The sequence below is a fragment of the Lampetra fluviatilis genome, chromosome 4 (genome assembly GCF_964198595.1).
Source record: "Lampetra fluviatilis chromosome 4, kcLamFluv1.1, whole genome shotgun sequence".
In the NCBI taxonomy this organism is placed as follows: Eukaryota; Metazoa; Chordata; class Hyperoartia; order Petromyzontiformes; family Petromyzontidae; genus Lampetra; species Lampetra fluviatilis.
The window spans coordinates 1,184,899-1,197,554 of NC_136278.1; the positions used below are offsets into that span (position 1 = coordinate 1,184,899).

Genomic DNA, 12,656 nt, shown 5'->3' on the forward strand with positions numbered 1-12,656 from the left:
AAAATATTAAATAAATGTGGATATCTACATAAAATTATATTATAAACACACTATCCTAAAAATACAGCACCAAATTTTAACACTAAAGCAGTCACTGACTCGCAACAACTTGCAATCATAAGTGACATAGTTCATTTCGGGTAAAATCAATAAAAATGGGGTATGCCGATAGCATAAAAATGAGATGTGATAGAGCAAATCTGAGATCAGATTTGGAATCAGCACCCTGCAATTAGTCTAAAACAGCTGCAGAATTATTTTTTGTTGACCAGTGTTATTGTTGTTTCGGTCTTAGGTAGCCGGTTGGCTGAAGAGGTGGGTGGGTCTTCGTAACGGCCGTGTCAGAAACACAGCGCCAGCCCTGTTGAGATCTTGAGATGAAATCCAGGTGTCAGCTGCCCGCGATTAAATTGGGTGCAGTCCAAGTTCTCAATCGGGCCACAGTCACGCAGGGGAACGGCTTGCAGAGCGTGATGGGGGGGGGGCAGCTGTTAGCGCTACGCTGCGCTACGAACCCGGCGACCCGAGTTCGATTCTCGCTCACAGCCAACACCAGTGGCGATTATCTGGAGCCGTCCTGGACCTCCCCTAGGTCGACTCTGCCTCAGATGAGTACCTGGTGTGTTCTGCCTCACGCAATGTGGGGCGTGTCTACAAAGGAATTTCCTGTTTTTGAACCAGGGGGTGATCACGTGACCAGGAAGTTGCGATTTTCAATTTCCGCTGAACCACGCGGGCGTCGGCCATTACAGACATAATTCAAGATGGCGGCACACATTGCGGCCCCGTGAAGCCAGCCGCAGTTGTCCGTTGTGGGACTTTGGGAAGCATTGTAAGTTCGTTTGTGTTCTTATAATATTGGCAATGTTGCTATAATGTTAGAAGGACCTTTATTATACTGTTATAATGTTAGGACCTTTATAATGCTGTTAAATTGTTACGATGAATGCGGGGCCTAGTTGACAATAAAGCCTGCAGCTTGCCTTGTTGTGACTGTTACCTGTAATCAAGTAAGTGGATTCAAACTTGCAATAACAAAATGTCTCATTCTTAAGACAATGTTATGATGCTGTGGTGTTTATTCATTATATTGGTGTTTCTGGGTATTAACATGCTGTATCTGCTGTTTTCTTACCAGTTTTACCTCGTTCAATTTTAATAAATGACGTTCGGAGTGGGGAGTAGGAGGGAGTTGGAGAGAGGGGAGGGGAAGGAGGAGTGGAGAGTAGGGGAGTGGGGAGTAGGGGGGAGTTGGAGAGAGGGGAGGGGAAGGAGGAGTGGAGAGTCGGGGAGTGGGGAGGAGGAGTAGGGGAGGGGAAGGAGAAGTGGGGGAGAGGGGAGACTCGGGGCGGGGCTTGGGTTTTGGCAGCAGCGCTCTCCCCGGAGAGTCACGTGGTCTCTCGTGGGTCTCGTGGCAGATGCCTCCAGAGAGTCCCAGGGGTCGGCTGCCTGCGGCTCTTTGGCTGCCCCCTAGCGGCGTTTTGGCTGCAGTTTAACTGCTGTTGTGTTGGCCTTCAAGTAGCTCCGCGTGTGATATTACGGCTCTCGAAATATTTTGGTGAAAGACAAACATTAAAAATACGACTCTTCTGTGAATGGTTGGATTGGATAAAACAATAACATATCACGGGGGAGCGGAATCTTCACATAAGAAGGCTGGGCGGTTTAGGCGAGCGTCCCAGGAAATCATTGTGCAGTGCTGTGGCCTGGCCGCCACGTTTTCAGCCCGCCCTTGCCTGGATACCCTGCCTCCGAGACGCCTCCAGGCTACTCTCTCGACCCTGCCCCGCTCAACGCAGTCCATGCAGAGAATGTACCGGGATCCGCTTTGAATCGACATTCTAAAATTACCTTTGCCGAGTTGCGTTCCAGGGACATAGATAGGTACACAGCGTGCATGCACCAACTCTGCGTTGCTCGTGTAACGTTCACGATCATTGTTGTGGATGGACATTTGCGGCCCACGATAATCGCCCACGTGGTTGAGTCGGGCCTAGGCGGCTGCGCACGTGTTCGAGCCTGAGGCAGGGGTCCAGTTCTGCGTGTGGTGGAGACCTGCGGTGAAGCTCGTGATTGACGTCGTTTTGCTTTATGTTCGAATAGCTTAAGTTCACGTGGCAATTGCTGATGCAAATTTATCCGTCGGTGTAAGCGACGGTGATGCTGGGTAAAGCTAAGTGTTTTAACAGCGACACACAAATGAAGCGATCAATTAATATTGGTGGGGATTCATGGGTAATGTCCAGTATTAGTCATATTGCATGATCCCTGAGGGGTAGTTACATAACTATAGTAGCATTAAAAATATGTATATGCTTGGACATTACAGGCTTAAATCCAGGAAACGTGGTTATAGCTTTCTGGTGGATTGTGGAGATGGACTAAAATGGAACAAAGTTTGGTGCAATGTGTTGGCCACCACGATTGGTGCAATATACGAGTTGCCAGCAACGGTTGCCATGGTTCATGGGTCGGAAGGTTTCGCCTCGGGATAAATTATTTTTGACAGACGGTGCGACGTGCGTGTGATTTTTATTATCATTTAAAGCACTTTATTACAGATTTACATTGCGAATAGGCCGCTCTCCATCTGTGGTGAATGACAGTCGGGGACTCTCGACGGTGGTGGTGGCGAGTGTCTCTAGCAGGGGTTGATCGTCAGCAGCACCTCCTCGTACACCATCTCATTTGAGCTCGCACAGAAATTGTATCTACACGCACAGGGGGCAAGGCGACATCGAATCACCGTCATTGACACTCAACACACGACCGCGCTGTTGGCAACAGACGCGATGGGGCAACGTCCATTGCTGTACCGTACTTCTCTGCTCCAGCATCTACTCTCCCCACTGTGGCCAGACCAAAGTGGTGGCAGTGGCGTGTGGTCAGACAACCTCACGGCATGGAGAAGGCCCCCATCTCCCGCTGGTAGGGTTACCACCTGGGCCTGTGTGTGACCGGGTACAGCCTTGAATTGGCATCTTGTGTTTTGGGTTTGCAGGAGTTGCCTCTTTGTGCCCGAGATCTGGGAACCGGCACGTGTGGAACTTAATTGCCGTGTGCCGCACCAGTCTTTTTGAGAGACTTTGGCTGTAAAGGGAAAAATGTGTCCCGCCTCGCTCTGCGAGAAAGGTGGCGGGGACCCAAAGCGATGTCATGGACAAAGGGTCACGTCCCTTTAAGGGCAGAGTAAAAGTGCACAGGTCCCTTTTAAGGGCAGAGTAAAACAAAAGTCATCCCCTTTTTAAAGGCTGTACCTGCTTAAGAATTGCAAGTTTTACACGCAGGATGTGGAGGCAACTTGACTTTGGTGGTGGGTTGTTCAAAGTGCTGCTCACGTTTGACGATCGAACGGCGACTTGAGCTCGAGGCGTGTCACCCCCAGCTTGGGGCGGAAGAGGTCGATGATGTTGTCATCCCACAGGAACTTCACATTGGTGACCTCGCCCACCATGGCCTCGCTGTCCAGGGGGTACCTGTACGTCTTGCCGGGCTCCAGCGACGTCGCCGAGCTGTGGGAGATCGGCAACCGAGTTGGTGGCTGGGGTTCTATCGTGGCGATAGTCATTTAAGAAGTGCAAAATAGTGCTAGAAGCTGATAATAGGTTTTTCCCCTTTTTTTCTGGCAACAAAATAGGTGTTAAGATGTTAAAACACCAAACTCAAACCTTTTACAAGGAATCATGTCTGCATTAACCACTGCTTGTGGTCAGAATGCAACAAAAAAAACATAAAACACACTGATAATATATGCATTGTCTTTGAAACTGATTGGTCCACACCAGAGACAGCTTTCTTTTGAGCCTCGTCTCAAACGATGTTAGACCAGAGGACGCCAAAAGGCGTACAGCCCAAAGACAATGCGCTATCAGAGTAATGAGAGCTCGGGCTGAGCATCTTCATCATTGGGATCTCCTTTTTGCCCAAAAAAATGGGAGAAACACAGTTACATTTTGGTACTGGCAAAGAAGATCCCATGACGTGCTAGAAGCATCGGCAATGTGCAAGTGCCCTGTTAACCATCACGTCAGAGGTTAAGGGTTTGCAAGTTAGCCGTGTTATCTTTATCATCATCAAAATCACCGGTCAATCTTGACTCCATAGTGCGGAGGCGCCAACGGAATTTTAAGAAGCAGAGTTGAACACAGCGCTGGCCTGTGGGTAGCGGCACGTGTGGACTTAGAATCACGAGGGTTCGACGTTGTAGGCAGTCGCGTCGCTATCAAGTGGTGGAGACAGTGCAGATGAACCTGAGACCCATGGGCCACAGGGTCCTCGGTGCTGGCCTTGAAGATGATTGGGGGGGGGGGGGGACGTTGGATAAGCGGTGGGTGGTGGTGGCAGGGGGCATTTAATTCCTTGTGTCAAGGCCCATGCCAACGATGCTATGCTACCGATTGCACGGTAGGCAATTGTTTGAGATTATCACGCGGCTTTGCACAGACCCCTCGCACGCCTTGACCTGCAACCGCATCGTTTCATCCCACGCTACGTTCCGATCGTGCACCACGATTGGCTCGCTATGCTATGACTCCCAGCAACCTGTGTTCTATTCCTGGCTATGGCTAACATCAGTGACAAGTGATAACTGAACTTGTCCTGGTCCACCCTCTCTGCCCGACCATCGTGGTGAAGTATGGTCAAACAATCCCCATGACCGGCAAGGGTGCCCGCGAGGGGTGGTCCAAGTGTGCTTCCCCAGCTTCACCTGTAAAAAGAGTGACCTAGAATCTCAGAGCTGCCAGGAGAACCCAGGGGCCTTGCCTGGAGAATCCGTGGCAACTCTGGAACTGTGGGCAAACCTCGGAGAGTGCTGCTGCTGACTGACTGGTGAACACTGCGGCCTTGTGCCTTGTGGACAGCATCACACGCTTGCCTGGTGGGCCCCTATTGCAATTCACCTTGGTTGCACATGATTGCTTTACCTTTCCAGCACCAAGAGCCATTATATCAAGTGTGTTTTGTTCGTGTGTTAGCGTGCGTTTGAGAGGCAACCCACACTGTTGCCTTGACTGACGCCGGCTACTCACGGTGTCAGCTGGTGCTGGTGAGTGTTCCCGTTGGGCCCGTACAGAGCGATCTTAAAGATCCCTCGGACCGATTTGGTGCCAGACAGCGTCAGAGTCGCCTCGTAGCGCCAGCCTAGACACGGCACAAAACGTCGCAGTGACGTTCGCGCCTCGCGGTCAAACGATTGAACCCTGCCCACTGGCGAGTCGCTCGCCGTCATTCAGGGTTGCCATTCCATTCAATGATTGGTTATTTTTGTGAACATTGGTGAAAGCAGCGGCCACGAGTGGCTGCAGGGGTCACGTGAACGTGTTAACGTACAAAGTATGCAACGTTCATTCTTACACGGTTTTATGAAATTTAGTATCGTGTGCACGGTTGACTACGTACGGTGCGAAAGAAGTTCACCATACATCAAGGCGGTGCACACACGACTCCTGTTTACATCCCTGAACCAGTGTAGGAAATTCCACATTCATATGGCCGGGGTATTTATTTTCTAGGAAAACCAATGCTGACTTTCCCACAAAGTGGTCCCTTCTTTTTTCGACCATGGAGAGTTGATAGGCTGCGTCAATCCCCAACTCGGATTGTGACTTGCAACGCTCCGATTACGCGCCACGTGCTCAACAGCTGAGCCTCCTGCGCTGTGAACCTGGTGACCAGAGATGAGTTTACGGCCACGGCTATCATCACCGGCGAGTGATATTACTCTGACTTGGTACACGTGTGGGAAGCAGCGGTGATGCGCGGGGCTCACGGGAGAAGCTCGGCTCCGCTCCGGTGTTGAGGTAGTAGATGTTGTTTATGGTCCCGGCGGCCACGGAGCTATTGGATGCGAAGTAACCCATGCGGGGGCATCCTCCGCTTGGGCACGTGGAGCACTGTCCCTGTGGTGTCAACGGTGATGGTGGGCAGGCAGGGCAGTGATGCGTCAGGGCCGTGTGGCAGCGGGGAAGGGGGGCAGGGAGGCAGGAGGTAGCCGGGTAGGAGGGCAGCAAAGATGGTCATGGAAATGGTGATGAGGTTAGCGTTAGTGTGAGAGGACAAGCGAGGAGCAATATAAGTCTTCGCATATGAATATAATTATATTTAATAAATCCAACAGTATATGGGGATTGTTATAGAGAAAAATATTTCTGCGCGTAGCACGCGGCATGGACTATACCACTCACTATGGCCGTGTTTGGTACAGGAGTTACATTCCACTTCAGTCGACCAGTGGCCCGGACAATATTCAATAGGAACTTCGCCCTGGCGACGCCTGTGCATGTGCGCCACCAAGAGACACACTGACGCCGGTGCTCTGGAAGACAATTCCCTTCTCCCAGCACACCACATCAATTAAACCTCCCTAGCACGAGACCTTGTCGAAGGTGTCGTAGTCGCCGCAGGGGAATCCGACGAAGCCGTCTTCGTTCGTCAGCGACTCCGTGAAGTACTTGTCCGCGCGGAGGTGGTTGCACGCAACAATGTCTCGGGCTCCTGGAGACGGCAACGCGTCGCGAGCAATGTTGTTGGCCGCCACTCTGTGCGGGTTAGGCTGGCACAAGTTATATTGTGGTGGTTGTTTTTGCTTTGGTTAGTTTGCACATCCCCCCTTCCTCCTCTACAATGCCACGCAACTGCTGCCACTGCCAAGGGTCTTGGGCTGTGGTTTGTCCTCACAGTCGAGATGCTTAGCTCAGAGTAGCTTAGCAGCAGCTGAAATGATAAAGTCCGAGTCTAACCAGGTGAGAACTCAAAGTGGCCAGTATAGTTTCGTTTGTAAGAATGGGATAAAAAGCGATGAAGTTGAATTACAAAAAAAAGTGAAAAGTCGTTTTCTTCTCAAATGAGCATTGAGGTTGGTGCTCGTTTATAGTCGTGAACCAGTCGTGGAAATTCCACGTTCCTATGGTGGGGGCGAGTGTCTCCATAGGAAAACCACTTGATTTTCCTCGGATAGTAGTACCTATTTTATGCAACCCCGGAGGGAGGGATGATGGGCTGATTCAACCCGCAACCAGGATTTGAACTTGTAAACTTCTGATTGTGAGCCACTCGCTTTACTGCTAACCACCAATTAAAATAAAAGTAATATTTGAAAATCTTTCAAATGTTACCAAAAATCTTGACTGTATACAATAATCAGGGAGCGAAAATCTGGTCTTGGGTGGTATCCCGGCAGCTGATTACCCAGGGTAACGTAACCATTACCCAGGGTAAGGTAACCATTACCTAGGGTAGGGTAACCATTACCCAGGGTGAGGTAACCATTACCCAGGATAAGGTAACCATTACCTAGGGTAAGGTAACCATTACCGCTGGCGCACAGTTTTCAACTTGCCTTCCCAGATGCCGTTGATGTCGATGATGGTGGAGATGATGTTCTTGTCACAGCCGGGCATTTCCTCTCCTCCGTTGGGATAAAAATCCAGATGCCCAACCGGCTGCTTCATGCCCATCCCTGAGACAACCATCATCATCACCATCATCATCATCACCACCATCATCATCAACACCATCAGGATCTTTACAAAGAGTCATCATCATCATCACCACCATTAAGATCATCTCCATCATCATGATCACATAAGCCATCACCACCGTGACCCTCGTGATGATCAGATCAGCACTGACATTCATCAGGCAAACTCCGGACATCCTTGCAGCGGCATTGGCTAACCATCGAACAAAGGCGGTCACTGCATCGCGCCTTTTCAGATGCGCTTCTGTGGCCATCTGGAACGTTCTTCCTTCCGATATTAGGAAGCCACCGGAGCTATGTACTTTTAAATCATCTAGATTGGAAAGTAATTTCTTTAGAACTGATTCTTGGGTTTGGTTCGTTGTCCTATGGTCTTTCGGTAAAGTCACATAGATATAAAAAGATAATAATACGATTATAAAAAATTAAGTGAATAAAAAATAATAAAAATTTTAAATATCACGACGTTTCGATTGCTACATTAGCAATCGTCAATTGCTTGTGTTGCGTTCGACACGTCGTGATTTTTGTAATTCACTTTATTTTAATTTTTATTATATTATTATTATGTTATTATATCTACGTGACTTTACCGAAAGAACCATAGAACATGAATTCCTCCAGTCACGAAAGTTTTAAGTCAAAATGTAGTTTGTTGTCCTTCGCCTGCACCTCCGATTAGCACGGTCGGCTACATACGGTGCGTAAGAAGTTAACCATACACACATCACCATCATCATAATGGTACCGACATCAACATCACCGTAACGTATTGCTACCACATCAGCATTAACGCCAATACCACCACCACTGCATTCACGCCAAGGTCACTAACAAAAACCCTTCAAATGCTCTCCGTGCTGTACAGCTCTCCGAAGAAGGCCCAAGGAGTGAAATGTTGGACATCGTGCCGGAATACGCGTGTTCCCAGCAGAAAACACAACGGAGGGCTGTAACCTGGGGTTGCGACCTGATGAGCGTACTGAGAGATGGGACGATTGTGGTTCTGACTACAGTCAAAGCCATCCCACAACAGATGGCTTCCGAATGTAATTCTTTAGTGACGCCTTAGAGCGGACGGTGGCAGTGACCACACTCGCGTTGTGTGGAGATGCGAGCGACATTAGTGACGTTAACTGAACCAGAAGGGGGCCCAAAAGTTCAGGTTCACTTATATGGAAAAACAACGATGGAGACAATCGGTAAAAGTGTAGTGAAGCTGTAAAAATATAAATGTTGTGTTCTTCAAAATAAGAAGATGTGCAGATAAAATTGAAACAATTGAATGCAAAAATTTGCTTTTGTAGCTGCAAACGAAACCGTTCCTAAAGTGCAACTGAAAGGCTGTAAAGAAACGGATGACAATGTGTGCTCATGGAAGAAGGGAGAAAACAATAATGAGGGCGATTACTGGGAGAACGTGTACAGGTGGCAACCCGGCAAAACCCCACATCGGCAAGAGGCGGGGGGGCGGGGGGTTCGAGCTTCACCCATGTTGGGGATCATGGGAGCGGCGTCCGTGTGGATGGCGTCCACGAAGATGGCGTCGGAGGGGTCGAGGCGGATGGCGGGGTCGCAGTTCTGGAAGTACGACTCGGCCGGGTCCAGGCCTAGGACACGATGACAAAGATCACCCGTGTAGCTCATGCGGACGGTCGGGGCAAGTGCTGCCAAGGGGAGGACCTACGAAAGGCCGGTAATGGGCAGCACCAGAGCTCCGCCTGCCTTTGCCTCCCCAGCGCTGATGTTTACGCACACGTGTGTACGCGCGCACACGTGTGTACGCGCGTGCACACGTGTGTACGCGCGCACACGTGTGTACACGCGCACAAGTGTGTACACACACACGCACGTTGAACGTCTTTAGCACCGTACGTAGCCAGCCGTGTCGATTTGTTCCAGGTACTCGTTTCGGGATGAGCACGGAGACCTCATCGTCAAGTGGAGTAGGAATGTGGATTGGGTGGGTAGGTAAGTAGGTGAACAAGCAGGTAAGCCGGTAGGTAGGCAGGAAGGAAAGTAGGTTCGACTCACCTGCTTACTACGAGCCAGGTGGGTGAGCTGTTAGGGAGTTGGTGGTTAGGTGGATAGGTACATGGAGGGATAGGAAGGAAGGTAAATACGTAAGTAGGTAAGAAGGTCGGTACGCGGGCAGGTAGGTAGGCAGCTTATCAGGTAAGCAGGCTGGCATGTCGGTGAGTAGTTAAGTAGATATGTAGGCAGATTAGTAGATAGGTTAGTTAGGTAGGTAGCAAGGTGGGTAGGCATGCAAGTTCTGTGCCAGGTACCAGTGATTCTCCCGAGCCGTGGCAGGCGCTGGCCAGCCTCGGCGGCCGCGTGCGCCCCCAGGCAGTGTCCGATGATGTGCACGTCCTCCTGGCGTGTCCCGTACTGAACCTGCCGCCACCACCACCACTCCATCAACATCTCGAATCTCGCGGCTCGCGACACGCACGGCCACCCGAGGGTCGCCGTGCCACCAGGCTGGCATCGTCAGATCGCTCCGCTTCAGAACCCAACCAAATCACGGTTCGACTACTGAATCCAGGATTCGAACGCAAGGGATCCTGGCGGTTGCCGCGTCTCTGACCTCCGTGCCAACGACCCACGTAGCGCGCTCACCTCCATGGTGTTGACGAGCTTGGCTATCTCGGCTCCGACCACGCGGATGTTGTTGGCCGCCTTGGTGTAGAGGGTGCGCGAGCCGCCCTTCCAGTCCACGGCCACGCAGTTCACGTCGTCCACCCCCACGATGGCCTGCGATGCGACAATTACAACGCCGTGCTGGAGCGATAGTGAAATCGTCGTCGTCATGGAACGCAACGAGGACGCGCGAAGGCGCGGCTCCCATCCGTATGCCTGCACGTTACGTGACCACTACTGCATGTACAATGATGTCAGCCTTGTCTAGACCACCAACTTCCGAACGGGCGGGAAGGCGCAGCTCCCACCCGCAATGCCTCGCGCGCATGTCACGGGACCACTACGCGCGCGTAAACGATACGCGGATACTCGGATGGATGTGGACGCACAGGAGGGGTGGGCGCGTGGCTGACTGCCTGACGAACCTTGCACGTGTCCTGCACCCAATCCTGCTCGCCATGGTCGATGAACCCGTGCACCACGAACGCCGTCTTCTTGCCGCTGCCGAAGTTGGAGGCGCCGATGGTGGACGGATCGCGGGATTTCAGTTCCTGCGGGCGCAGCGCCAATGGGGTCACGTCGGGGTGAGTTTCTGCACAAGCGAAGCATGCGAGGCATCTGTGTTCTCCCGCTTAGAGCCCCGCATAAGCAGTGGTGGAAATAACGAGCACAAGCGGCTGGTGCGTGTACATGGAGATCAAGAAGTCATCGTGGACGAAGCTGTTGGTGCCGCCACACCTCGCCAACGGTGAACGTTCATCGTCTCTGTGACGGGGGGCGAGGGTGCGCACGCAACAACCACTGGCGACTTTCCCACTCAGTGGTGCCTATTTTATCGACCGCCGAGGAATGATCGGTTGAGTCGACTCCCGATTGCGAGCCCCCTCGCTCGATGCTGAGCCGCCTGGCCGGATTCAATCTCCTGGTGTGCGTGTCGAGAGCCCTTGCTTACTGGCCTCGGCAGTTTCCAAGTGCCTGACATCTCGTCTCTCAACCATTCCAGTTGCCCTACTGCAGTTTAGCCTAGGGGAGTGGCAGCTGCCCCTGAGCCGGCACAAGGTGAACATCCACCAACCTGCCAGCGGGCATCAGTATACCAGTTGGGGCCGATGGGACACAGTGGTGATGGGAAAATTATGGGGCATGGGTACGATGGGTGACGGAAAAGTGAAGTTATTGGGAGGATACGATGATGGGTTATGGGACGATGATGGGACGCATCGTGACGGGTGATGGGACACCGTGACGGGTGATGGGACACCATGATGGGTGATGTTCTCACCTGCCAGGTGTCGGGGTTGGCTTTGGTGAAGAGGAGGAAGAGAGTGTTGATCTTTTCGGGGCTATCGGGGAGCTGCTTGATGGGCCTCTCTGTGGAGTCCGAGTAGGGGACGTCGTCCGTGAAGCAGCCCAGGTCGTAGCACACCTGACTCGCTGCGCGAGCAAAACCATCGTCGTCATCACCAGTCTGTCATTGTCATCGTTGTAATTACGATCGTCTTAAATATCATCGCCATCTTCGGTAGAGTTTTGTTGTTGTTATCGTTGCAATGATCGTAATCATCAAAATCATTCATTATCATCACTTTCGTCGTCGTCTTTATCATCATCCAGTCATCATCCTTGTCGACATTGTCACTGTAATCACCGTGGCTGCCCCCCCCACTCACAGTGACAGAATCCTGTGACTGCCACCGCCCCCCCTTCCCAAATTTTAATGTCTCCTCTCCACCCCCCCGACTCGCTCTGCTCTCACCTGTGTGTGAACGCAACACACTCACCTGTGACGACAGTCGCCACACAGAGGCCTCCCAGGAGAACAGCGGCCCACATCTCTGCGCAAAGAAAACCACAACTCAACATAGCTGCTGCTGCACGACGCTTCACGATACGATATTGGATTTCAAGATTTGACGATTATCGCGATTGCATCGCCCTATAACTTTTAAAGTTTATTTTGCGTTGCGTACGGCAGAGTGGCCCAGTCGTAACACGCATGCCTCGCAGCAATAAGCACCTGGGTTTAATCCCCTACTCGGGTGCCTTTCTCTTTGGAGTTTGCATGTTCCCGATACGATATCAGATTTCACGATACGATATTAGATGTCACGATATTATATTAGATGTCACGATCTGAAGATTATGGCTATACCAACGGTATATCTTGCTGGATGTGTGCAAGTAACGAAATGTTAACTACCTCGCCTGGTATACAGGAGGTCGTGGGTTCGATCCCGACCCTGACGCCTGCTAAATATTTGGAGATTGCATGTCTCTCTCCGTGGTCGCGTGGATTTTTTTATCGGATCCTCTGGGTTTTCCCCTTCTACATTTAGAGTATTTGGCTACGCCATACATTTCCACATGATAAGCCACTTCGTTGAGGTTTAATGTGTGATAGCCAGGTCACTACTGAAAGAGAGCTGAATAGCTCAGTGGTAAAATACAAATAGGTTGTAGTGCATTTACGCAGGCCAGTGTAGTTACGCGGGGTTAAATGGGGAAGCCCTCAAACTTGCACAGGTAGAATCAA

At 51.1% G+C, this 12,656-nt stretch overlaps 1 protein-coding gene across 1 annotated transcript; it reads right to left on the minus strand.

The window, feature by feature from the left end:
- Positions 1 to 2,577: 2,577 nt before the first annotated feature.
- On the minus strand, positions 2,578 to 12,096 carry LOC144931246 (pancreatic lipase-related protein 2-like). Its single transcript, XM_078855050.1, has 12 exons — positions 11,905 to 12,096; positions 11,406 to 11,557; positions 10,549 to 10,674; positions 10,103 to 10,237; positions 9,769 to 9,877; positions 8,971 to 9,090; positions 7,340 to 7,459; positions 6,377 to 6,495; positions 5,771 to 5,900; positions 5,031 to 5,142; positions 3,339 to 3,512; positions 2,578 to 2,711 (listed from the first exon to the last, which is right to left on the minus strand). The coding sequence occupies exons 1-12, from the start codon at positions 11,984 to 11,986 to the stop codon at positions 2,642 to 2,644; spliced, it is 1,449 nt and encodes a 482-aa protein (XP_078711176.1). The 5' UTR covers positions 11,987 to 12,096; the 3' UTR covers positions 2,578 to 2,641.
- Between the last annotated feature and the right edge of the window lie 560 nt (positions 12,097 to 12,656).

What these genes read in the sequence shown, in the direction of transcription:
- LOC144931246 (XM_078855050.1), bottom strand. Translation starts at nt 11,986, where the DNA reads ATGTTGAGTTGTGGTTTTCTTTGCGCAGAGATGTGGGCCGCTGTTCTC. An exon ending in GGGTGCAGGACACGTGCAAG is followed by an intron (nt 10,238 to 10,548) that starts GTTCGTCAGGCA and finishes GTCGCATCGCAG; the next exon opens with GCCATCGTGGGGGTGGACGA. An exon ending in ACTACGACACCTTCGACAAG is followed by an intron (nt 5,901 to 6,376) that starts GTCTCGTGCTAG and finishes TTGACACCACAG; the next exon opens with GGACAGTGCTCCACGTGCCC.